Source organism: Ranitomeya variabilis, chromosome 2 (assembly GCF_051348905.1).
Source record: "Ranitomeya variabilis isolate aRanVar5 chromosome 2, aRanVar5.hap1, whole genome shotgun sequence".
Classification (NCBI taxonomy): domain Eukaryota; kingdom Metazoa; phylum Chordata; class Amphibia; order Anura; family Dendrobatidae; genus Ranitomeya; species Ranitomeya variabilis.
Genome location: NC_135233.1, coordinates 701,715,121 through 701,741,742, shown reverse-complemented (window position 1 = coordinate 701,741,742; position 26,622 = coordinate 701,715,121). Strand labels below are relative to the sequence as shown.

The 26,622-nt window shown below is 42.7% G+C and overlaps 1 protein-coding gene across 1 annotated transcript in view; it reads right to left on the bottom strand.

Moving 5' to 3' along the window:
- LOC143807646 (uncharacterized) overlaps positions 1 to 26,622 on the bottom strand; it is a 1,106,746-nt gene that overhangs the window by 859,691 nt on the left and 220,433 nt on the right. Inside the window, exons 11-12 of the mRNA XM_077289447.1 lie at positions 4,562 to 4,621; positions 2,011 to 2,070 (exon numbers count right to left, since the gene is read on the bottom strand). Of these exons, the coding sequence (XP_077145562.1) occupies positions 2,011 to 2,070; positions 4,562 to 4,621 (120 nt within the window). The remainder of the gene's footprint in view (positions 1 to 2,010; positions 2,071 to 4,561; positions 4,622 to 26,622) is intronic.

Genomic DNA, 26,622 nt, shown 5'->3' with positions numbered 1-26,622 from the left:
TATAACAGAGCCTCCTCCACGTTTCACAGTAGGGACAGCGTTCTTTTCTTGATATGCTTCATTTTTCAGTCTGTGAACATAGAACTGATGTGCCCTGCCAAAATGTTCCATTTTGTCTCATCTGTCCATAGGACATTGTCCCAGAAGCTTTGTGGCTTGTCAACATGTAGTTTGGCAAATTCCAGTCTGGATTTTTTATGATTTTTTTCAACAATGGTGTCCTCCTTAGTCGTCTCCCATGAAGTCCACTTTGGCTCACACAACGACGGATGGTGTGATCTGACACTGATGTTCCTTGAGCTTGAAGTTCACCTTTAATCTGTTTAGAAGTTTTCTGGGCTCTTTTGTTAACATTCGTATTATCTGTCTCTTTGATTTGTCAAAGGAAGGTTGGCTACAGTCACTTGGATCTTAAACTTCTGAATAATATGTGCAACTGTAGTCACAGGAGCATCAAGCTGCTCGGAGATGGTCTTATAACTTTTACCTTTAAGATGTTTGTCTATAATTTTCTTTCTAATCTCCTGAGACAGCTCTTTCCTTTGCTTCCTCTGGTCCACGTTGAGTGTGATACACACCATGTCACCAAACAGCACAGTGAGTATCTGTAGTCCTATATACAGGCCCACTCACTGATTCCAAGATTGTAGACATCTGTGATGCTAGTCAGTGGACACACCTTGATTTAACATGTCCCTTTTGTCATATTATTTTCAGGGATACCATCATATCTGTCCAGGCCTATTTCGTGAGTTTTATTTTTTCAAAAATTCTGTAGACGCATGGTTGAAAAGCAATGTCTGACTTTCATTTGTTCATTTCCATAGATCTTTTATTTATTATTACTTTTGTCAGATTCAAGTTATTTCTGTGACCATTGAGGGTTTTTCTGTCATTAAACGAGGGGTATCAACAATTTAGACCACATATGTATAAGGTTAGGGTGCGATCAAAGGGATATGTCTTGTTGTGGCTGATGGGCTCTAATGAAATGGACAATTTGTGCATTAAATACCTTCATTTTCTTAATGGATTAACCAGAATGTAGTTCAAATTTCATATATTTGATAGATGCATATAGCATTTCAGAGTGCAGCTGTATTTCCTTGTTTAGACTGAGTAGTCGTGACAGCTTGTACTTGTTCACATTTGTCTTATTCTGTTTGGAGATGCAGTTTACTTCTTTGATTTTTGTAGTTCACGATTATCTTGCTGTGTTAACAGGCTGCAAATCACTTGATAAACGAGAAAAATGCTCGTTCATTGTTGAAATGCTCTTTTGCTCAGTGTAAAAGATCATCGTTCTTGGCGGTGCATCATCCTGTGTAAACAGGGCTCACTTTGCTGAGAACCATGGCAGACTGTGAGCATCGAGCAATCTATTTTGCTTACTTTAATCTACCTGTGTAAACAGGCTATTAAAGGACCACTGATCAGTAGGGTTGAGCGACTTTTGCTTTTTTAGGATCGAGTCGGGTTTCGTGAAACCCGACTTTCTCGAAAGTCGGATCGTGTGAAATCGGCCGATTATTGTGAAAAGTCGGGGGGCCGACCGAAACACGAAACCCAATGCAAGTCAATGGGGTTTTTTTTTTCTTCCTCCTCCTCCTCTGCCGCCACGACCTATGTCAAAACACTGCCCACACTCCTTCATTGGCTGAAAAAATGGTGGTTAAAGCGTCCTACGAAATGCGACTTTGGCGCGAAGATCGCCAACCGCATGGCCGATCCCACGCTGGGATCGGTTCGGGTTTCACGAAACCTGACTTTGCCGAAAGTCGCCGACTTATGAAATTGACCGATCCATTTCGCTCAACCCTACTGATCAGTAGAAATTCACCAATTGGTAATTGTTTAGTGCTGCTGGTCCATTCATGTAACATTTCCATGGTTGATCCTTTTTCTTCTCCCAGGAGATCCCACCAGAGCAGTTTGTTTTTGGCTTACTCTACTCTTGCCATTGAAACACATGGACACAATTTAAAACACATATATGTTGAATGTACATACCTTTGATCGTCACCTTTTTGTCTGCTTTCGTCTTTGTATCAGGCTTCTCCTTTTCGGCAGCTACAGTAAATAAGTAAATGATTCAATAGTTTTGAGGGTTTGCTTGGAATGTGCAATCAGCTATTCTTTTACAATACAACTGAACTATGATTCACGAGTACTCAACATGATTGCAGCGGTTATGGGTTTATTGCAATACAGCTGTGTCACCAGTGATTTATCTATAGGGCTCTTTTGAAAAAGAGAATTTTCAGGAGATTCTTACATTTTGGCAAGCCTGCTATGGTCATTATAGGTTTTTCAATGGTATGATTCAGTAGACTCTCTGATCTGATTTGACATTGTCTGCCAATTCAAATGATGTATTGCTAACCTACAACACATTATTATTATTATTATTATTATTATTATTTATTGTTATAGCGCCATTTATTCCATGGCGCTTTACATGTGAGGAGGGGTATGTAACACATTGCATTAAATAGATGTTCATTATCCCCTCCTGCCCTATACAGAAACCCTTATCATTTAGAATTGTTTTCATAATTGTTTTTTTTTTTAAAGAAAGTTACAGCAATATCATTTTAAACTATTTCATGATTCATGAATGGAGTTATTATATTTTTTATAGTACTCTTCTATACTATCTTGTCATCCATACATTCTATTCAAAGACTTTATAAAGCAATTTACATACATGGGAAGTAAGTATTAAATATATGGCAATAAATGAAAAGATCATAATGAAACTATCACGTATAATAGTGCTTGTGCTGACCTTACAAGAAAAATAAAACATGGCAATCCACTGTAGCAGAAAATAAGGACAAATAATCAGGCCAGAAAAAATCATTAAATATATGACCAAGGAAACAGCTATTTGACGCTGCATTAAATTCTGTATTGTTTACACATGAAATTATTGACCGAGACTCTCTTTTAATATGTCAACTGTTATTGTGGTCTTGTACGCTGAGCAGTTTCTTCTGATCTTGTTCCATATGTGTTATGGAAGCTTGAAGAGGTTAACTGCTGTTAAATCCCTTGAGTCAAATAATTGCATTATTGGCACTCGGTGATATGGAAGCAGGTTAACTTTTATTAGAGATGAGTGGTAAATAGGAAACTAGGTTTATTGAAAAACTTTTACTATCTATTAAACCTTGCACTTATCTGCCCAAAGAGAGGATTTTTCACTTGTTATAAAAGTGAAATACACCACAATATGAGTCATATGTAATAAGTCTAGGTGGGTATTAACAATAGGTGTCTAATACATTTCACATATGAAAAGGTGAATAACTTCAAAAATAAATATATAATACAAATATAATTTTAATGATACATAAAGATAAAAATGTATATATTAAAATGGAGGGTGGGCAATCGAAAGCTCAGTTAGAAACGTATAAGAAAAAAGGGTATAATATACATTGTGTTCTCTGGAAAAATATGTAAATATTGGTTTTGGCATACAAGATATAGCAAGTAAGAGTGTAAAAAATGTATAAAGAGGAATGCAAAATAGTATTAAGTATAAATGAACACATAATCATTATTTATATAAATACATTGCATAAATCACACATAGAGGGATGAGAGGACCCGTGGAAGTTCAGTTTTTGGTACCCGACCCAAACTTTATTCAAATGTTCAGTTTTGGTATCAGAACTGTACAAGAACTTGAACTAAAACCACATTAACAACAATGGGGACCTGAAATTTGTACCTCTCTGGAACGGACTTGCCCCGGAACTCTGAATATTGCAACGGACTACCGGGAAAGTCTGTGTTTGGCGTTTAGCCCCGGACAATAATTATTTGGTAGGAGCAACAAACTTTTAAGTTCATGTGTGCTCATCTCTACAGACATAGCATGGAACAGATAACAGCACATATGTGAGGACCCCAGGAGTGAGGGGAATACTAGATAATAGAATCTTTATAAATGTTATCTCATCCAATAGCCATTCATCAATCAGAGTGAAGATAAAGTGCAGATATGTTTATAAAATGGGATTGGTCAAAGCAAGGAAGTGAACTAAGTCTGTGTGCCTGCACTTGAGTGTGATGGGAGACACTGTGTGGATGACATAGGAGGCTTCATCCACACAAAGCAGGGAAAGACGACAGCAATCGCAAGGAGATAAGAGGCTCCAGATCAAGGCCAGAGATGTCCATCACACCGAACCGTCCATATGTGAATAGAGCAAAAGTTCTTTTTTTTGTACCTTACATACTAGAATGCTGCAACAGATAGCTGAAAGATGCTAGTGTACTTCATATGGGGAAAACCTGGTGACAGGTTCCCTTTGACATCTAAACATTTAAAATCTGAAAGGGGATGGAACAATTGAATTTTCCCACACATTTTGCATTGGTCCATAGCGAGATAACTTTTGCTATGGGCATACATCTGCCTGCCTAAACCAGCTTTAGCTGACATACATTTTGCTTACCACATTAGTACATTTTATGCACAACCAAGGAGAAGCAAATCAACAAAACTACACTCAATGCTGGATGTTTTCTGGGTATGTAAAGTGTTTACCTTTGGAAGGAACTTTCTTTTTGGGCTCTAATTTGATTTCAGCCTTCTGTTTCTGGACATCTAAAGTAAGAAAAGAAATCAGCACCATTTATCACTTTCCTATTTATGTAGAAACAATACAATATACAGTATGTATTACCAATTTATTAACACATCAAAATTGGTCCTATTTTTACCATTAAGAGATGCTTTAAATATATAATAAGTATATGTGTAATAGTGTTGAGTGATACCTTCCGATATGCAAAGGTATCGGTATCAGATTGGATCGGCTGATACCCAAAAAGTATCGGATATCGCCGATACCGATACCCGATACCAATGCATATCAATGGGACACAAAATATCGGAATGGTTCCCAGGGTCTGAAGGAGAGGAAACTCTCCTTCAGGCCCTGGGATCCATATTCATTAGTGTTGAGCATTCCGATACCGCAAGTATCGGGTATCGGCCGATATTTGCGGTATCGGAATTCCAATACCGAGTTCTGATATTTTTGTGATATCGGAAATCGGAATCGGAAGTTCCCAGTGTATGGTTCCCAGGGTCTGGAGGAGAGGAGACTCTCCTTCAGGCCCTGGGATCCATATTCATGTAAAAAATAAAGAATAAAAATTAAAAATATGGATATACTCACCCCTCCGGCGGAGCCTGGACCTTAGCGGTGTAACCGGCAGCCTCCGTTCCTAAGAATGCAGTGAGTTTAGGACCTGCGATGACGTTGCGGCTTGTGATTGGTCACGTGAGCGGTCACATGAGCGGTCATGTGACCAATCACAAGCCGCGACGTCATCGAAGGTCCTTTACTCAGCATTCTTAGGAACGGAGGCAGACGCTTGGACCGGTGAGAGCCAGGGGCCGTCCGAAGGGTGAGTATATCAATATTTTTTATTTTTATTCTTTATTTTATACATGAATATGGATCCCAGGGCCTGAAGGAGAGTTTCCTCTCCTTCAGACCCTGGGAACCATTCCGATATTTTGTGTCCCATTGATATGCATTGGTATCGGGTATCGGTATCGGCGATATCCAATACTTTTTGGGTATCGGCCGATCCAATCCGATACCGATACCTTTGCATATCGGAAGGTATCGCTCAACACTAATATTCATGTAAAAAATAAAGAATAAAAATAAAAAATATTGATATACTCACCCCTCGGACGGCCCCTGGCTCTCACCAGTCCAAGCGTCTGCCTCCGTTCCTAAGAATGCTGAGTAAAGGACCTTCGATGACGTCGCGGCTTGTGATTGGTTGCGTGACCGCTCATGTGACCGCTCACGCGACCAATCACAAGCCGCGACGTCATCGCAGGTCCTAAACTCACTGCATTGTTAGGAACGGAGGCTGCCGGTTACACCGCTAAGGTCCAGGCTCCGCCGGAGGGGTGAGTATATCCATATTTTTTATATTTATTCTTTATTTTTTACATGAATATGGATCCCAGGGCCTGAAGGAGAGTCTCCTCTCCTCCAGACCCTGGGAACCATACACTGGGAACTTCCGATTCCGATTTCCGATATCACAAAAATATCGGAACTCGGTATCGGAATTCCGATACCGCAAATATCGTCCGATACCCGATACTTGCGGTATCAGAATGCTCAACACTAATGTGTAAGCATGAAAATACAATCATCTATCAGCCTCTTAATACAGCTTGCATTGTGAGCCTGAATTACCAGGATTTCTTTGTGTGAATTGCAGCCTGTGCTGGTAAACAGACAGAACTTTTCTTTTTTTATGTTCAAGTTTTTTCAAGCTTTTTGTTTAATAAAATATTGTGGGAAAAATAGAGTAAGTAAACTGTGTGCTCCAAGTTTAACATTTTTTGATTGCACAGAGAAACCATAAAAATTGAACTTTTATATATAACATTACCTACAGTAGTTAGTAAAAGTGTGCTTCAGATGAGTTGGCATAATACTGTATTATAGGTGAATTCATCAAAGTGTTTACACCATTTTCCTGGTGTAAAATACTTGGAATCTTAGAGTTACAGAAGAAATTGGTGACTTTTGGCATTTTCAAACCAGATTGTGCCAGACTCTGTGGAGCTGGGGAGAAGATGGAGCAGGATGAAGTGTGGCTAAGCATATTTGTAAATTTAATTAAAACTAATAGCATTTCTTACACCAGAAATGCTACTCCATAATTGGAGAAGCATTTCTAATGAAGCACACATAGTCTGACCAATAGGAAAGAGCGGATCCATGGACGTTCTTGTTCTGGTATCCTACCCAAACTGTATTCCAAAGTACGGATCAGGTACCAGAACTTTACCCGAACTTGACCCAGAACACGAACTTCCATTGAAAACAATGAAGACCTGAAGTTTTGGGTGGGAAAATTCTCTCTCTCTCCCCTTGAACTACAAACAAGGCAACGGACTTCCAGGAAATGTTTGTGTTCAGCATTTACCACTGGGCACAAACTGTCCAGTATGAACCCAAAGAACTTTTGAGTTTGTGTTTGCTCATCTCTACTGACCACCAGTGTATAAGGTATGATATCGGTTACATGTCATACCTGCAGGCCATCATAGGGAGGCCTGCTGAGCAATGCAAAATGATATTAGCCTTCTCACTGATGCTTAAACATTGTAGGAAATGCTGTCTGGCGAGTTTTCTTTTCTTGCGAACAGCGAATTGAATCTCAAAATTTTTGAATTTGCATGAAACTGCAAATTTCAGAATATTTGACTCAGACTTGATCTTCCAAGGATCAATCTACTCATCTATAATCAATAAATATGAAGAGTGTTCTTCACTAGCATCTAGTCAGCGCTTCCTACCCTCTCAACCCTCTACTATTACAATCCGTATTCTGATGAAGGTGTAATTATGTAAGACCGAAACCTCATGATTTTTAAGGATTTTTATTACAATAAAAATTCAATTACATACTTTCAGAAAGAGTGCCAAATTCTCTCTATTCTCTGTTCAATAAGGATATCATTAAAATCAATAACTCTGATAGTTATTAGTTCATCCCTGTACACATATTCAGTATAATGGATATAGAGCAATCATGGCATTACAGTTATGTTATCTATAGACATATGTACATACAATAGGACCATTCATAAGATTAATCTAAGCGTTGACATTCTAGACTAAACAGCCAGATCAGGGAGATTTAAAAACAATTCTAAATGAACAGATTGGGCTTGCACAAAGTTGCAAATGATTGGTGCTATATTTCAGCTAACAAAGGGCATACAAAATCCAACCAGACAAATGACATTTTTGCCAGACAGTAGTCTGCTGTCAAAAATGCAAAACAAGCAATAGCATATAATTTCTATGCTTTGTTTGTTGGCTAAAATGGCCAAAATTGGCGAGCTTGCTCAACCTTTATGTTTAAGGCCAGATTTAAAGGGATCCTGTCATGTCCCCAAATACTATTAACCTTTGGGGACATGACAGGCTCCCCAAACTTTATGACAGGTATAATAGAGTTAATATCATTCTATTATTGTCTTGCTGCTTAACTAAAAGTGTAGCTGTAAGGGTGTGACAGGACCTGTCATATACCTTCCCCAGAAGACAACAATTGTAGTGTGAATATTGACTTGGGTTTTAGCGTGTTTTATTGTATGGTGTGAAATGTGTGAAACTTAATGTAAAATGCATGAAGTGTTATAGGAACTGATGCTGCTGTGTGGGTACTGTATTGATGATGCCTAAGGTAATCTGGTCCACTAAGCTCAGGGGTAGGGTCAGAATAGAACATGGTTGGTGCTTAGTTAGTGATGCATAGGAGCATTGAGATAGATAAGGAAGTGGTGGGCCTTATTAGTGTACAGTAATAGGAATAGTACTGGATACAGTTAAATGTTTGGGACCAGGTCAAGTAAAAAAGGGAATCACTTCCTGGGTTTAGTTAGTTAGAGAGAGTTAGATGTAATATGAAGATCTTGTGAAGTTCAGGTTCAAGTGGCAAGTGGATTACATAATGCCCTGGCAGCTTGAGGTTGTACCAGATTTCCTGTAAGATCTGGGCCTATAGCCTGAACTAGGCACTGGGAAGTGTACCTTAATCCCTTCCATACAGAGGAAGCTAGACAGAGAAATACGTGAGGGATCTTGGGAGTGCTGTGGTGCCGGACAGGAAATCCCTGGGGCTGACAAGAGGATCAAGCATAGGGATAATCCTGGCTGAATGTGAGCGGAGACTTGAAATGTATGTTGTTGATGAAACTTGAACTGGAGGGTGCTGAGCACAATAGTGAATGTTAAAGACTGAGGAACTTAAACTGTCCAGTAAAGTTGAACTTGTTAAAGAGAACTGATTGTCCCCTGATGTGTGCGCAGCTGATCAAGGCGCTAAGCACTTGGACAGTGGAGGCCCCTGGCCTGAAAGTGAGTGCACCACATTGTACACAGCACAACACTGATGGACTGGGACACTGTTTGGGGGGATTCCAGAGCATGGAGAAGCAGTAGCTCACTCATGGCGGCCGCCCTGGGCACCTTACATAGCCATCATGAGGAAATTAACTTCAATTCTCCCAGGTGCCGCTGGCTTTCTGTCATAGAGGGCTGCACAAAACAGCTTAAACGAACGCTCAGTACACAGTGAGCTGTGGCCGTAAGCACTTCCCACTCTGCACAGATGAGCTGCAAAATAAGCTGACAATCAAAGTGCTGGGGCATGTTTACAGCCACAGCTCATTGTGTACTGAGTGCTGATTTAAGCTTACTGTGTACTGAGTGTTGTCTGAAGCAGCTCTGGCACGCAACTATGAAGGATAGGTGTCAGCAGCCAGGTGGAATAAAGTTCATTTCCTCCCAACCTGCAGGTTGGGTGCACATATCATTGGTGCATCCTGTGCAGCCACACATGTGTCCAAAAAGAAAGAAGGCCCATTTCAACATCAAAGCCAGGCATAATTTCACATTCTGATAAACTATTGAACTGCAAAGGGCCATTATACTGTTCTTGCACAGGGGCCCTTTTCTCTCTGCGTCTGACTGTGCTGCAGATTAGCTTAAAAGCTGTGGGGGAACAAAAAGCACACAATACCATCGAGTGATGCAAAGAAAAGTAAAAGGAAGGTGCTCACCTGAGCAGGTTGTGTACAGGCACAACTCCTATGAAAACCTGATGATATCAGTTTCTGGTGGCTGGGGATGTTCTCCTTCAGGATAGTTGACCAGTTTGGACGATACCACAATATCAGGCTCCACTGCTGTAATAAATCTCTTTGGGACCAAGATGAGTTGAACGGTTTTTGCTTCCATAACGCATTTCAATGTTTCTTTTCACTTGACAAAGACGCTAATCCAGTTTTGAAATGTGTCGAGTAAATGAAAACCGTGGTATCATCCAAACTGGTGTACTGCAGTATAGTAGCATTCAGTACATCACAGGTTACATTTAACTTCTATGGCTCCAAACTAAGAAAATCTTTCCTCTACAGTATGTTAACTTTATAGTTCTGTTGTCTTGGTGTTGTCACTTCTCACCACCAATTTCTTCCTCTTTTACATAATGATGAATCATTCACATTGATAATACTAATGCTGTGACCATGATGATCTTTCCATAATGACAACTATTATTACTATGGGACAGCACTAAAATGAAAAAATCTATACAGTGAAAGTATTGAAACTATTTTTTATATTCCAATTTAGTAACCATAGACATTAGAGACTCAGAAGTTACTTTACTTTTTTATGTCATAGATCAAGCTCTTTCTTCATGTTGGGAATGAATAGATTTCATTTTGTGCATACAATATGCCAAGTGTGAAAGACACTGTATGCAAAGATAAGTTTAACCAATGTACATGAAAATGGTGTAAGCATTTGATTTAGATGGTCATGATGTACTGTAAACACATTTCAAAATAAATGTGTCTGATTCACACTATAAGTGACAAAAAGAAGAAACATTGGTTTTGTTTTTGGGTCTGCCATGGCCTTTTGCAATCTTGCAAATATCAATTGTGACTCTCAATATGACAACATTGAAACCTCAATGACAAATGTTAAGATGAGCAAGATCCATTTTCTATTAAAATGTGTATGAGTGTGCTACGGTTTTTATAACCAGATGTACAGTTTACACCTCACCCTACAAATGAGAAAACAATGATTTTGGAATGAAGAAACTACATGTAATATATACATTTTTCTGAGAATGAAGTTCTATATTTCATACAGTTTTTTGTTGATAAAACCATTGTAAAATTATTTGCTTTACTTAAAATATATTCCTTCTTTAATTTAGTTACTACATTCTGTTTAATAGTATCAAAATATAAAGAAGACGGAAGCTTGATGCCAATAAAAAAACAAAGTTTTATTAATACATATTAAAAACTAAACAAGTCCAATAGCAGTCAGTGGCAGTACATGAGACAGAATATACTGTCTGCAAAGGTAAAATATACCAAAAATACCTATAAACAATCAAATGATCCCAAAATTACTAAAGAAATAAACAAGTGCATATATAGCCCGCAACAATATATATATCAAAATGTACTTTCACTATACATATAAGTTGCATCTAAAGAACAACATGTAGATTCTGAGCAAGAAATATAAATAAATATGAGTACATATAAACATACAATGTTTTGTTGATTGTTTGCACTTTATTTACCTGAGTATAGATAATATCAATTTGGGATATATTTATATCGGCTTATATCACATATCACGTTTATATATGCGAGTTGTAATATTTTTTTGTTATTATTATTTATTATTTATTATTTTTTATTTATTATATAATATTTTTTAATTTTTCCCTTTTGTTATATTATTAGCGTTTGCTACACTTTAGTATATGTTATTTCATATGGATATATTTATTGATGTTCTAATATGGTTTATCACATTTATACACCAGATTAATAGGCACAATTAGCAGATGTAGTGTATACTGTCACACTTTAGATCTTTGTTGCACTGTTCACTTTATGTCTCAGCCTTCCTTTATTCTCTGCGGTGTGCGCTTGCAGAAACTTCCGGCATCGGGTTACTGTGGTGACGCGTCTCTAGTGTGGCTGACTCCGCCCCCCTGCTCTGACGCGTCGGGCAGGGGAGAGGACTGGCTCCACGTGACGCTGACCAGTAGTGACGTCCGAGCCGGCGTGTTGTAAGCAAGCGCCATTAACAACCGCTGCCACCACTGCCTATATCCGCTATATAAACCCCTGTATGGCCATTGCGGCTATGACTATCCCCCTGGACGAAGCATAACACGAAACGCGCGTCGGGGTCCATTTACTGATCTGCAATCCTGGGTAAATATGCCTTGATCTTTCCTTATACCTTGCACTTTAGCGCTATATGCACTTTCTTTGGCCAATATATAGGTAGGTTCATTTGCCACAGTTAGGACTATTGTAGCCTGTGTACATTTTGCTGTAGGCAGTTTGACACACATTATTTACAACTGAGGCCATCTATGTGGCTTATTTGCCATTGGTATAAGTTCTCTTTTCCCTTATATGCTTATATGCATTATTTATAGCCCGTATATTTATTTATATCTCCTGCTGAATATTTACTTGTTACTCATGCTTTGCACTTTAGCGCTATATGCACTTTTTTCTGGCCATTATATATATAGGCTTATATGCCACAATTGGGGCTATTATAGCCTGTATATACTATGTTGTAGGCAGTTTGCCACATATTGTTTATAACTGAGGCCATCAGTGCGGTTTATCTGCTATTAGTGTAAGCTTTTTTTCATTGTATGTTTATATGTACTCATATTTATTTATATTTCTTGCTCAGAATCTACATGTTGTTCTTTAGATGCAACTTATATGTATAGTGAAAGTACATTTTGATATATATATTGTTGCGGGCTATATATGCACTTGTTTATTTCTTTAGTAATTTTGGGATCATTTGATTGTTTATAGGTATTTTTGGTATATTTTACCTTTGCAGACAGTATATTCTGTCTCATGTACTGCCACTGACTGCTATTGGACTTGTTTAGTTTTTAATATGTATTAATAAAACTTTGTTTTTTTATTGGCATCAAGCTTCCGTCTTCTTTATATTTTGATATTGTATAATGTGGGAGTGCTGTTGATAAAGGCATTGATTTTTGGTATATTCTGTTTAATAGATTTATTTTATTGAAGGAAACGATTTTCTCCATTTCGAATTATACAAGATGTAAATGAATATAAAATAACTAAAGGTATGTTCCAAAAATGTTCAGTATGAGATCCTTTCTCTACACGTTACAAGCAGGCAAGTGGCTCAGTGGCTAGTCCTTGATTTGAATCAAACCAAGGTCAAGGTCTAAAGATGTGCAATTTCAGAAAACACTCAATGATCTTTTAAAATCTGGTTGCTACTGAAACTGCCTTTAGTAAAGTTTCTAATAATCTACTAACAGCTAAATGTAATGGTCACTACTCCCTTCTGATTTTCCTGGATCTCGCTACTGCATTTGACACTGTAGATCACCAGCTCCTCCTCAATATGCTCCACACTCTGGGCTTCAAAGAAGCTGCTATATCTTGGTTCTGCTCCTACCTCAACCTCACTGACTGCTCCTTCAGTGTATCATTTTCTAGCTATTCCTCTCGACTTCCTCTTACTGTCAGGGGTTCTTCAAGATTCAATCTTAGGCCCCCTTCTCTGCTCTATACTGTATACTCTATTGGGCCAAACCATACTATATCACAGAAAAATCTAAATTTAGTGCCAGAACTTTTAGCTAAATCACCGACATAATGCACTATATTAACCAATAAAGTCAAATAACACAATAAAATTTAACATTTACTAGTATTACAGATAAAAAAAACACACACACACGAACTAATAATGTCCTTTGTTTGGCTGAAAAAAGATGAGTTAAAGATACAGGGTGCACAAAATCCCTGATGCGTGGACTATCTGTGTCCTACCTTGCCATAGAGGTTGGCACCCTAAGTCCTGCGCAGTGGCACCCCCGCTCAATGTAGGCTCTCACTAACTCACCCTAATAGGCCCTCACGTGCAGAAAAAACAGCAAGACAAACAGCAGACCATACACTTCAGACAGACAAATAGGATCGTCACAATAAATTATGTGCTTATATATTGCACATTTACCTGTGCAAAATAGTGTGCTTATTGCTGTTGGTAATACTGCACACTTATATATTATTGCACATATTCCCAAATAGCCTATATAGTAATAGTCATTAGGGAATATACTCTGCACCTAAATACGCCCTGCCTATCTGCAGGGGTTGGCACCCTAAAATCCTCCGCAATTGGCACCCCCACTCTCGTCGTCTGGCCCTAATACACCCTGACAATACCAAATGGCAAAGATAAATATAATTTTATACATATAGGCTACATACAGACAGAGCTAACCCTAATATTGTGACGATTCCAATATAATTAAACATCAAGCATGTTCATATTGTTGACAATTGAATACACCTAAACATTAAGCATGTTCATCTCGACGCGTTTCACCGAAATCGGTTAATCAGGAGACATACTCAAATAATAATCCATACACCACTTATCTGAATGGAGAATAAAGTAGTGAATCACACTGGAGAAGTGTGCCATGTATCGCAGTGGGGAACAATATCCATCCCAAAACCCGCAGGTTATGATCAGCCTTGCACCTGATAAGTTATCTTCACACTAACCTCCTCATGGTCCCTGACAGCGCATTGTGACCCACGCCGGCTCAATCTCCTTCCGGGTCGGTGTTACATAACTGCCCCATACTACGCGATGACACCTTCCGGTCTATGGACCGCAAATGCGCTCCTTCTGTGAGCAGGTGCCAAATTGCCATTAAGAACAACTCGAGTAGTATACCACTCACATCACGCAGGCGCTTCACTAGTCAACGCAATGTGTCATAGATTCTTCTGGTCTGTGGAACGCTAATGCGCTCCATAGTATACAAAAGGCTGCACAGCTATCTGATTCACACAACACACAGGCACTTAAAAAGGAATTCATTTGAAATTAATGATGCTGCACATTATTCCATGAGGCACAATAATGTACAGATAAAGAAACCGCTGCCAGTACACCAACCTTGAGACTCACATTACCCAAAAAAAGAATTAGATTGTGAAAAACAAATTAAAAAAAAAAAATATATATATATATATATATATATATATATATATATATATATATTAACAATAACGCTATATGATACTGACCAAACCCGATTTTGGGACAATGGGTCAAAGGGATTGACATCCATAAGGGATTTTATAAGGAAATGGGCTAAAGATCACTCACACAAAGCAACCAAATTGCAAATGATCATTTAGGCCCTGTGGTTTAATGCTCTTCATGCGGAATATCCATTTCGCTTCTTTTTGCAGAATTAGTCGATCCCAATCCCCATCTCTCACTGGTGGTGTCACCACTAGAGTTGAGCGACTTTTACTTTTTAAGGATCGAGTCGGGTTTCGCGAAACCTGACTTTGTCAAAAGTCGGGTCGGGTGAAATTGTCCGATTATTGCGAAAAGTCAGGGATCCGACTGAAACACGAAACCCAATGCAAGTCAATGGGGAATCAAAGTCGGCAGTGAGTGGAGGACAGGAAAACACCTACAGTGCCCATTTTAATGCCAAAAACATCCATTCTTGTTACTTAAGCTTGTCAATCTTAATTTACCTTATAATAATAGTTAGGCATTGAAAATTGGGGGTCATTTGGCTAAAGTTGTGGGGGGGTAGGGCTGGCTCAAGTTTTTCGTGGGCCCAGGAAACGCGGACTACGTCACGGCGGTGGAGCAGGGAGAGGTAAGTATTTCAACTTTGCAAGTGCGGTGATCCTGAGCAAGCAGGGGGGCACACTCGTTCGCATTGGCACTGGCACAGGGCCCCTCAAAGTACGGCGGTGGGTTTGACGGTGGGGGCGCCTCCCACCGGCAGGGACACTTTTGCGTACTATAAGGGGCCCTGTGCCAGTTACGTCGCCAACGAGTATGCCCCCCCACCTCATGAAAAAACCTGCACTTTCATCTGCACCTTCCTCTTTGTCCCTGTGTAAGGTGGTATAGTATGCGGGAAGGGGAACCTGGCTTTCAGCAGGGTCAGATTCTGGCTGTGTAGAGTGCAAGGGGAATGTAGTGGTCTGGGTCAATGTAACAGCAGACTCATCTAGCACTGGCTGGGCAATGGGCAGGATGAGGAGGAAACACAGATATAGGCCCAAATAATAAAGTGGGCTAAATGCAGTTCAAAATTGGTAACAGGACTAACCAGACGGCATTGCTTTGTTCAATGGAGGACAACTGTAATGAGAGGCTGACACAGTGAGTAGGCCCAAATAAGTAACTAGGCTAAATGCAGTTCAAAATTGGTAACAGGACTAACCAGGCAGCATTGCTTTGTTCAGTGGAGGACAACTGTAATGAGAGGCTGACACAGTGAGTAGGCCCAAATAAGTAACCAGGCTAAATGCAGTTCAAAATTGTTAACATGACTAACCAGGTGGCATTGCTTTGTTCAGTGGAGGACAACTGTAATGAGTGGCTGACATAGTGAGTAGGCCCAAATAAGTAACTAGGCTAAATGCTGTTCAAAATTGGTAACAGGAATAACCAGGCGGCAGTGCATTGAAAATTGGGGGTCATTTGGCTAAAGTTGTGGGGGGGAAGGGCTGGCTCAAGTTTTTCGTGGGCCCAGGAAATGTGGACTACATCACGGCGGTGGAGCAGGGAGAGGTAAGTATTTTAACTTTGCAAGTGCTGTGATCCTGAGCAAGCAGGGGGGCACACTTGTTCGCATTGGCACTGGCACAGGGCCCCTCAAAGTACGGCGGTGTGTTTGATGGCGGGGGCACCTCCCACCGGCAGGGACACTTTTGCGTACTATGAGGGGCCCTGTGCCAGTGAAGTCGCCAACGAGTATGCCCCCCAACCTGATGAAGGAGCCTGCACTTTCATCTGCACCTTCCTCTTTGTTTCCGTGTAAGGTGGTATAGTATGCGGGAAGGGGAACCTGACTTTCAGCAGGGTCAGATTCTGGCTGTGTAGAGTGCAAGGGGAATGTAGTGGTCTGGGTCAATGTACCAGCAGACTCATCTAGCAGTGGCTGGGCAATGGGCAGGATGAGGAGGAAACACAGTTAGTAGGCCCAAATAATAAAGTAGTCTATATGCAGTTCAAAATTGGTAACAGGACTAACCAGGCGGCATTGCTTTGTTCAGTTGAGGACAAGTGTAATGAGATGCTGACACAGTGAGTAGGCCCAAATAAGTAACTAGGCTAAATGCTGTTCAAAATTGGTAACAGGAATAACCAGGCGACATTGCTTTGTTCAGTGGAGGACAACTGTAATGAGTGGCAGACACAGTTAGTAGGCCCAAATAATAAAGTGGGCCAAATGAAGTTCAAAATTGGCAACAGGAGTAAAAAGGCGGCACTGCTTTGTTCAGTGGAGGAGAAAAGCAAGGAGCGGCAGACACCGTTATTAGGCCCAACCAAACAAGTAGGCCAAATGCATTTTCATATTCTAAATATAGGCCAAAAGCCTGAAGATTGAAGCTCAGCTTTGTTCAGTGGAGGAGAACACCAAGGAGTGGCAGACACCGTTAGTAGGCCCAACCAAACAAGTAGGCCGAATGCAGTTTAATATCTGATATATGCTGAAAATTGAAGCTCATCTTTATTCAGTGGAGGAGAAAAGCAAGCAGCGGCAGACACCGTTAGTAGGACCCAACCAAACTAGTAGGCCAAATGCATTTTCATATTCTAAATATAGGCCGAACGCCTGAAGATTGAAGCTCAGCTTTGTTCAGTTGAGGAGAAAACCAAGGAGCGGCAGACACCGTTATTAGGCCCAACCAAACAAGTAGGCCAAATGCATTTTAATATCTGATATATGCTGAATATTGAAGCTCATCTTTAGTCAGTAGAGTAGAAGAGCAAGCAGCGGCAGACACCGTTAGAAGGGCCCAACCAAACTAGTAGGCTAAATGCATTTTCATATTCTAAATATAGGCCGAAAGCCTGAAGATTGAAGCTCAGCTTTGTTCAGTGGAGGAGAACACCAAGGAGCGGCAGACACCGTTATTAGGCCCAACCAAACAAGTAGGCCAAATGCATTTTCATATTCTAAATATAGGCCGAAAGCCTGAAGATTGAAGCTCAGCTTTGTTCAGTGGAGGAGAACACCAAGGAGCGGCAGACACCGTTAGTAGGCCCAACCAAACAAGTAGGCCAAATGCAGTTTAATATCTAATATATGCTGAAAATTGAAGCTCATCTTTATTCAGTGGAGGAGAAAAGCAAGCAGCGGCAGACACCGTTAGTAGGGCCCAACCAAACTAGTAGGCCAAATGCATTTTCGTGTTCTAAATATAGGCCGAAAGCCTGAAGATTGAAGATCAGCTTTGTTCAGTGGAGGACAGCTGTATTGAGTGGCGCAGACAGACACATGTAGCAGGCCTAAAATAAAAAAGTAGGCTCAATGCAGTATGAAATAGGTTACAGGGGTACACAGACAGCATTGGTTTGGTCAGCGGAGGACAATTGCAAGGAGTGGCGCAGATTTACTAGGCCTAAAATAAAAAAGTAGGCTCTATGCAGTTTAAAATGGGTTACAGGGGTACACAGGCAGCATTGGTTTGGTCAGCGGAGGACAATTGCAAGGAGTGGCGCAGACTTACTAGGCCTAAAATAAAAAAGTAGGCTCAATGCAGTTTAAAATGGGTTACAGGGGTACACAGGCAGCATTGGTTTGGTCAGAGGAGGACGATTGCAAGGAGTGGCGCAGACTTACTAGGCCTAAAATAAAAAAGTAGGCTCTATGCAGTTTAAAATGGCTTACAGGGGTACACAGGCAGCATTGGTTTGGTCAGCGGAGGACAATTGCAAGGAGTGGCGCAGACTTACTAGGCCTAAAATAAAAAAGTAGGCTCTATGCAGTTTAAAATGGGTTACAGGGGTACACAGGCAGCATTGGTTTGGTCAGCGGAGGATGATTGCAAGGAGTGGCACAGACTTACTAGGCCTAAAATAAAAAAGTAGGCTCTATGCTGTCCTAAACTGGTAACAGGAATAAACTGGCGGCACTGCTTTGTTCGGTGGAGGACAACTGGAAGAAGTGGCTGACACAGTAAGTTGGCCAAAATAGTAAAGTGGGCTAAACGTGTGCAAAAAAATGTTCCTAAATAAACAGGTGGCAAAGCTAGATACAGGGGTGGGTTCCTCTGCTGAGTAGCAGACAGTGGTAGTTCGTGCACAGTATTCACAGGTCTAAATGGAGGGCAGGGCACCTGTATATTTTTACTATCGTCTATCATTTCAACAAATTTGTATTAGCAGTGCCATTTAAGGATTTAACAGCACAGACTAAACAGTGGTGGAGCAGTGAGAGGTAAGTTTTGCAAGTGGTAGAGCACCGCTTGAGCTGGGGGGGACACTCTCTCGTGGGCGGCGGTACTGGCCCAGGGCCCCTCATATTACGACTGTGTGTCTGACGTTGGGTGTGCACCACCACCGCCAGAGACACTTCATTGTACTATGAGGGACCCTGTGCCAGTGCCGTCGGCCAAAAGTGGGCACACCCACCTGTCCAGGCAAACGGCACTCGCAAGGGTGCTTGTGTCAAGTGGTGACCACGGCCCCGTGGGGGGAGTCAGCCCATTTAGGGAGGTGAAAAAATGGCCTATGGTGGACATTCAGCAGCTGCAAATGGAGGAATTGGAGCAGTCAGTAAGAGGAGTCCAAAAGCAAGATCTTTTTACAGGAAAGCTATGTGTCAGCAGGGGAAGGTGGGGCAAAATAATTAGAAATCCATGATTGGTTCATTTTAATGAAGGTTAGATCATCAACATTTTGGGTAGCCAGACGAGTCCTTTTTTTGGTCAGTATTGAACCAGCAGCACTGAATACTCTTTCTGATAGCACACTAGCAGCTGGGCAAGCGAGCCCCTGTAATGCATATTCTGCCAATTCTGGCCAGGTGTCTATTTTAGATGCCCAGTAATCAAAGGGGAATGACGTGTGAGGGAGAACATCGATAAGGGAGGAAAAATAGTTCGTAACTAGTGTTGAGCATTCCGATACTGCAAATATCGGGTATCGGCCGATATTCGCTGTATCGGAATTCCGATACCGAGTTCCGATATTTTTGTGATATCGGAAATCGGAATCGGAAGTTCCCAGTGTATGGTTCCCAGGGTCTGGAGGAGAGGAGACTCTCCTTCAGGCCCTGGGATCCATATTCATGTAAAAAATAAAGAATACAAATAAAAAATATGGATATACTCACCCCTCCGGGGACTCTGGACCTTAGCGGTGTAACCGGCAGCCTCCATTCCTAAGAATGCAGTGAGTGTAGGACCTGCGATGATGTCGCAGCTTGTGATTGGTTGCGTGAGCGGTCACATGAGCGGTCATGCGACCAATCCCAAGCCGCGATGTCATCAAAGGTCCTTCACTCTGCATTCTTAGGAACGGAGGCTGCCGGTTACACCGCTAAGGTCCAGGGTCCACCGGAGGGGTGAGTATATCCATATTTTTTATTTTTATTCTTTATTTTTTACATGAATATGGATCTCAGGGCCTGAAGGAGAGTTTCCCCTCCTTCAGACCCTGGGATCCATCCAGGATACCTTCCGATATTTGTGTCCCATTGACTTGTATTTGTATCGGGTATCGGTATCGGCGAGATCCGATATTTTGCCGGTATCGGCCGATCCAATCCGATACCGATACTTTAGAATATCAGAAGGTATCGCTCAACACTATTTGTAACCATACTGGACAAATGTTGTCTCCTGTCACTTTGAATTGATGCAGCAGTACCTGTCATGTCTGCGGTCATTGCGAAATCACTCCACAACCTGGTCATAAAACCCCTCTGTCCAATGCCACTTCTGATTTCTGCACCTCTAACACCTCTGCCATGGTGCCCCCTGCAGCTCGTGTGAGAACCATCACCGCCGCTGTGTGCTGGGAATGTCTGAACCAAACGGTCTACAAGAGTTGCTTGTTTGGTAGCCAATATTTGCTCAAGGTTCTCATGTGGCATGATATTTTGCAATTTCCCTTTATAGCGTGGATCCAGGAGGCAGGCCAACCAGTAATCGTCATCGGTCATCATTTTGATAATGTGGGGGTCCCTTTTTAGGATACGCAAGGCATAATCCGCCATGTGGGCCAATGTTCCAGGTGTCAATTCACTGCTTGTGCTGGGTTGAGGAGCACTTTCTGGCAAATCAACATCACTTGTCTCCCTCAAAAACCCTGTACCTGACCTTGCAACGCCACCAGTTTCTATTGCCCCCTGAGAAGCTTCCTCCTCCCACAAATATTCATCCCCATCATCCTCCTCCTCCTCTTCGTCCACCACCTCGTCCAGGAGTGTTCCCTGAGCAGACAATGGCTGACTGTCATCAAGGCTTCCTTCCTCCTTGGCTGCAGATGCCTGCTCCTTAATGTGCGTCAAACTTTGCATCAGCAGACGCATTAGTGGGATGCTCATGCTTAGGATGGCGTCGTCTGCACTTACCAGCCGTGTGCATTCCTCAAAACACTGAAGGACTTGACAGAGGTCTTGTAGCTTCGACCATTGCACACCTGACAACTCCATGTCTGCCATCCAACTGCCTGCCCGTGTATGTGTATCCTCCCACAAATACATTAAAGCACGCCTCTGTTCGCAGAGCCTCTGAAGCATGTGCAGTGTGGAGTTCTGCCTTTTTGCAACGTCGATTATTAGGCAGTGCTGAGGAAGCTTCAACGATCGCTGATGGTTCTGCATACGGCTGGAGTGTATGGGCGACCAGCGGATGTGCGAGCAAAGTCTTCGCACCTTCAGGAGCAGGGCTGGTAACCCCGGATAACTTTTTAGGAAGCACTGCACCACCAGGTTCAAGGTGTGAGCCAGGCAAGGTATGTGTTTCAGTTCTGAAAGGGCTATGGCAGCCATAAAATTCCTTCCGTTATCACTGACTACCTTGCCTGCCTCAAGATGTACACTGCCCAGCCATGAATGAGTTTCTTGCTGCAAGAACTCTGCCAGAACTTCCGCGGTGTGTCTGTTGTCACCCAAACACTTCATTTCCAACACAGCCTGCTGACGCTTACCACTAGTTGTTCCATAATGGGACACCTCGTGTACAGCACTGGCAGCTGCAGATGGAGTGGTAGGGCGACTGCGCTCTGTGGACGAGCTTTCGCTTCTGGAGGAGGAGGAGGAGGGGTATCGAACACATACTGCCAACTGTTTCCTAGACCTTGTGCTAGGCAGAACTGTCCCACTATGGCTGTCCCCTGTGGACCCTGCATCCACCACATTAACCCAGTGCGCCGTGATGGACATGTAACGTCCCTGGCCATGCCTACTGGTCCATGCATCTGTTGTTAGGTGCACCTTTCTACTGACTGATTGCCTGAGTGCATGGACAATGCGGTCTTTGACATGCTGGTGGAGGGCTGGGATGTCGTTTATCTCGCAAAGATGTGTCGACTGGGTAGGTTATAGCTTGGTACTGCGTAGGCCATCAGGGCTTTGAAAGCTTCGCTTTCAACCAACCGGTAGGGCATCATCTCTAACGAGATTAGTCTAGCAATGTGGGCATTCAAACCCTGTGTACGCGGATGTGAGGAGGAGTACTTCCTTTTCCTAACGAAAGTCTCTTGTAGGGTGAGCTGGACTGGAGAGCTGCATATGATGGAACAAGCAGCGGTGGTGGTGGTGGTGGACATGGCGGATTGAGAGAGGGTTGGTGATTGTATTCTTGATGTTGACCTACATACAGTGTTTCCTACCAAAAACCTTGTGATTCCCTGACTGCTTTGGCCTTGCGACGATAACTCCGCATTTGCTGCAGGTGGTGTCCTAAACGGTGGGCTTACAGTGAGGGAAGCAATGTAGCGTTGCTGACTACCTTCATTCTGAGTGGGTGCACCAACGTAACGGGACGTTTGGTAGTTAGTCCAGGCTTGCAACGCAAGCACGTTGTATTTAAATTTTTGACATTCTGCCCTCTTCTAAAGGTCTTTGAGCATTTCTTACAGATAACTTTGCACTGATCATTCGGATCTTGGTTAAAAAATTGCCACACTGCACTCTTCCTACTATTGAATACCTTTTCAGGCATTGCACGCTGTGCTACTTTCACCGGATGGCCACGCTGTCCTTAAACTGGTTTTGTTTTTGACACACGTTTTTGGCCTGATATGGGCATGCCAGATGAAAGCTGTTGCGATGTTGATGCCTGCTGCGGCTCATCCTCCTCCGCTTCTGAGCTACTGCCAGCGGCACCCTGTTCCCCCAATGGCTGCCAATCTGGGTCAACAACTGGGTCATCTATCACCTCCTCTTCAATGTCCTGTGCACCTTCTTCTGTGTCACCGTGTAAGGTGCTATAGCGTTCGAGACTGGGCACCATAGTCTCATCAGGGTCAGATTCTGGCTCAGTACACTGCGAGGGCAATGTAGTGATCTGAGTCAATGGAACAGCATAATAATCTAGCTGTGGCTGTGCATCTGTGCACTCCATGTCCGATTCATCTGGACTTTTAACAATTTCCCTTTCTAACCCAGGCACGGTATGTATAAAGAGCTTCATGGAGTAAACTGTAGTGCCGCCTGCTGCATCCTTCACTTTTGGTTTGGGTGAAGGACACATGGAAGCGACTTGTTCCTGCCCGGGAGCACCCACTGACGACTCGCTGCTTTTAAATTTGGAACTTTCGGAAGAGGAGGCGAAAGAGCTAGAGGCTGAGTCAGCAAGGAAAGCCAAAACTTTTTCCTGCTGCTCCGGCTTTAAAAGTGGTTTTCCTACTCCAAGATAAGGGAGCCTTCGAGGCCTTGTGTAGCCAGACGATGACGCTGAAATCAGGCCCACTGTATTACACTACACAGCTTCAGTGGCAGAAAGTGGCTGGCAGATATACCACAAACAGGACTGACACAGATGCACTTATTGGCAATATAAATCTCCCTTTTTATGTGTGGGAGACTGCTGGAAAAATCAGGCCCACTGTAATACACTACACAGTTTCAGTGGCAGAAAGTGGCTGGAAGATATACCACAAACAGGACTGACACAGATGCACTTAGTGGCAATATAAATCTCCCTTTATATGTGTGGGAGACTGCTGGAAAAATCAGGCCCACTGTTTTACACTACACAGTTTCAGTGGCAGAAAGTGGCTGGAAGATATATAAAAAATGAGAACTGCCGCAGATGCACTTAGTGGCAATATAAATCTCCCTTTTTATGTGTGGGAGACTGCTGGAAAAATCAGTCCCACTGTATTACACTACACAGTTTCAGTGGCAGAAAGTGGCTGGCAGATTGTTAGGAGTTGAGTTCCCACCGCTGCACAGGGGGAATCTCGAACCATGACTGCTGCGGTCTCCCATTCTGCATCGGCCGCAATGGTGCCTGCTCAGCGGAGACGTCGGTCCCAGCGTCTCACTGAATCGGATACTGTGCAAAGGGTTACTGCTCCCTCTCCAGGCTTTACTATTGTACCCTGCACTGTTCTGCAGCGAGCAGGCTTTTCTGGGACTAAGTCCTGCTTTGCACACACTAAGCATGCCCAGGGCAAGATCTCTCAGTGGAGATCTAGGGTCACATGCTCAGGTTCTGCAGCAACTTCCATTGGTCCTTCTTGGAATGTCCTGTAGGTGTTACAACTATGAAAGGTTCTCATGACCGCACGGCCATGCGCTAGTATCAAATATGTACGAGCTCAGCGCCAGTGTGGTCATGTGTGTGGTCAAGGACCCAGCTGAAATAAGCCCCTAGAATGCTGGCACCTCCAGCAAGGAGTTTTTGTGTGTATGCAGTCAGGGACCCGGCTGAAATAAGCCCCTAGAATGCTGGCACCTCCGGCGAGGAATTTCTTATGAGTGAATTCAGGGCTGGCTAACAGCCATTAGAATTCCAGCTGCACCGGAGAGGAGCAGCGTGTTTGGTTGGGACTGCATGACCACTGTTGGCTCTACTCAGTAGCTGTGTTCCCGGTGAGCTAAACAGGGCACAGCGTTCTCTTTACTGCGGGCTCTGTGAAGTAACAGAGTTCGTTTATTCTAATTTACTTCACCGCCTTACTTAGCAGCAGGTTCTTTCCTGCACGGTGGATCCCGAGTTGCGAACGCACCTATCTCATTAATAAATATATTCGGTGCGTTCCGCCAACCCTAACACCTGGCTTCCTGGATCGCTCTGGCTGATCAGCTGTTCGGCGCTGCAGCTGCATGTGTCACGGCTGTGTCACAGTCACGACACATGCATGGAGAGCCTGTTTGTTGGGAGGCTAAATTGTCTTCCTATCCATTCTCCTGGCACCATTCTTTCTGGTAGTCAGTCCACATTAAGTAGCACCTGGTTGATGTCATCATTATTATCCATAACTTCTGCTTGTCATACTCCTCCTTCTCCATCACAAATATCCATCACTGATTGTATGTTGCGGAAGTAGGTACCAACTGAACTACCACATGTTCAACTTGCTGGTGATTCAGTCCCTGTTGTAATCACTTAGTGGACTTTGCTGCCTTTTGACAAATGATGGTGTACACTTATTAACCCTTCTGGAAGATACCCGGGATAAGAAGAACGTGGATGTGGAGGAGGACATTAAGTCATCCCAGGCACAGGAAGTGTACAAAGCTGACAGTGAGTGTGAAATTTTTGTTTTCACAATGACAACACTGGCCAAGACAATCAACCCTAACAGCAGGATGTGGAAAGTGAACAAACTGTGCCGCCGACAAGTTTGAAATGCAAGGCAAACTGCTTGCTCTATTGCTTGTGTGATGAATGACTACTGGGTAGCCATGCTTTTTGACCCTTGAAATAAAAGTGAATTTGCTGAGTTTTTTTCTGGCTTCCAAAACTGAGTTAAAATTGGTTCTTCAAAAGTTATTTTTCTTGCTCAGCAAAGCTTTTGCCTAGCATTCGCCTGCTGCCTGCAACTCTGCTTGACCATGAGACTACCTTCTTCTTATTGCGGAACCAATGTTCCTTTATCTGCCAGCACCAGGGCTACAATAAGTAGCTAAGAAAGCAGAAGCAGAGATTACAGTACATATATAAAATTATGGACCAGATGTTTTATATGTCATGCTCTGAACTGACACACTTCAGCAAATAGTAATGCCCCGTGTGAAGAGCCAAGTTCAGTCATACCTGGACAGTGACCCCATGATCTTCTGGGTTAGCTACTGGCAGGAACTGAAATAGATTTCCATGGGTGTACTGTCTTGTCCAGCCTCCAGTGTAAAGGTACCTTCACATTAAGCGACGCTGCAGCGATAGCGACAACGATGCCGATCGCTGCAGCATCGCTGTTTGATCGCTGGAGAGCTGTCACACAGACCGCTCTCCAGCGACCAACGATGCCGAGGTCCCTGGGTAACCAGGGTAAACATCGGGTTACTAAGCGCAGGGCCGTGCTTAGTAACCCGATGTTTACCCTGGTTACCAGCGTAAAATGTAAAAAAACAAACAGTACATACTTACATTCGCGTCCCCCGGCGTCCGCTTCCTGCACTGACTGAGCGCCGGCCCTAACAGCAGAGCGGTGACGTCACCGCTGTGCTGTACTTTCACTTTCACTTTACGGCGCTCAGTCAGTGTGGGAAGCGGACGCCGGGGGACGCGAAGGTACGTATGTACTGTTTGTTTTTTTACATTTTACACTGTAACCAGGGTAAACATCGGGTTACTAAGCGCGGCCCTGCGCTTAGTAACCTGATGTTTACCCTGGTTACCAGTGTAAAACATCGCTGGTATCGTTGCTTTTGGTGTCAAACACGACGATACACGCCGGTCTGATGACCAAATAAAGTTCTGAACTTTGTTCAACGACCAGCGATATCACAGCAGGATCCTGATCGCTGCTGCGTGTCAAACTAAACGATATCGCTAGCCAGGACGCTGCAACGTCACGGATCGCTAGCGATATCGTTTAGTGTGAAGGTACCTTAGTGCAAAAAAGGATTTTTATTGTGGCATGAGGCTTTGTTATTCCACTCAGACCAGATTCTCATCAACCAGTATAGATATCATTACATTTGACAAAATAAATCAGACATGATCCAATGCCTATTTTCAATCAC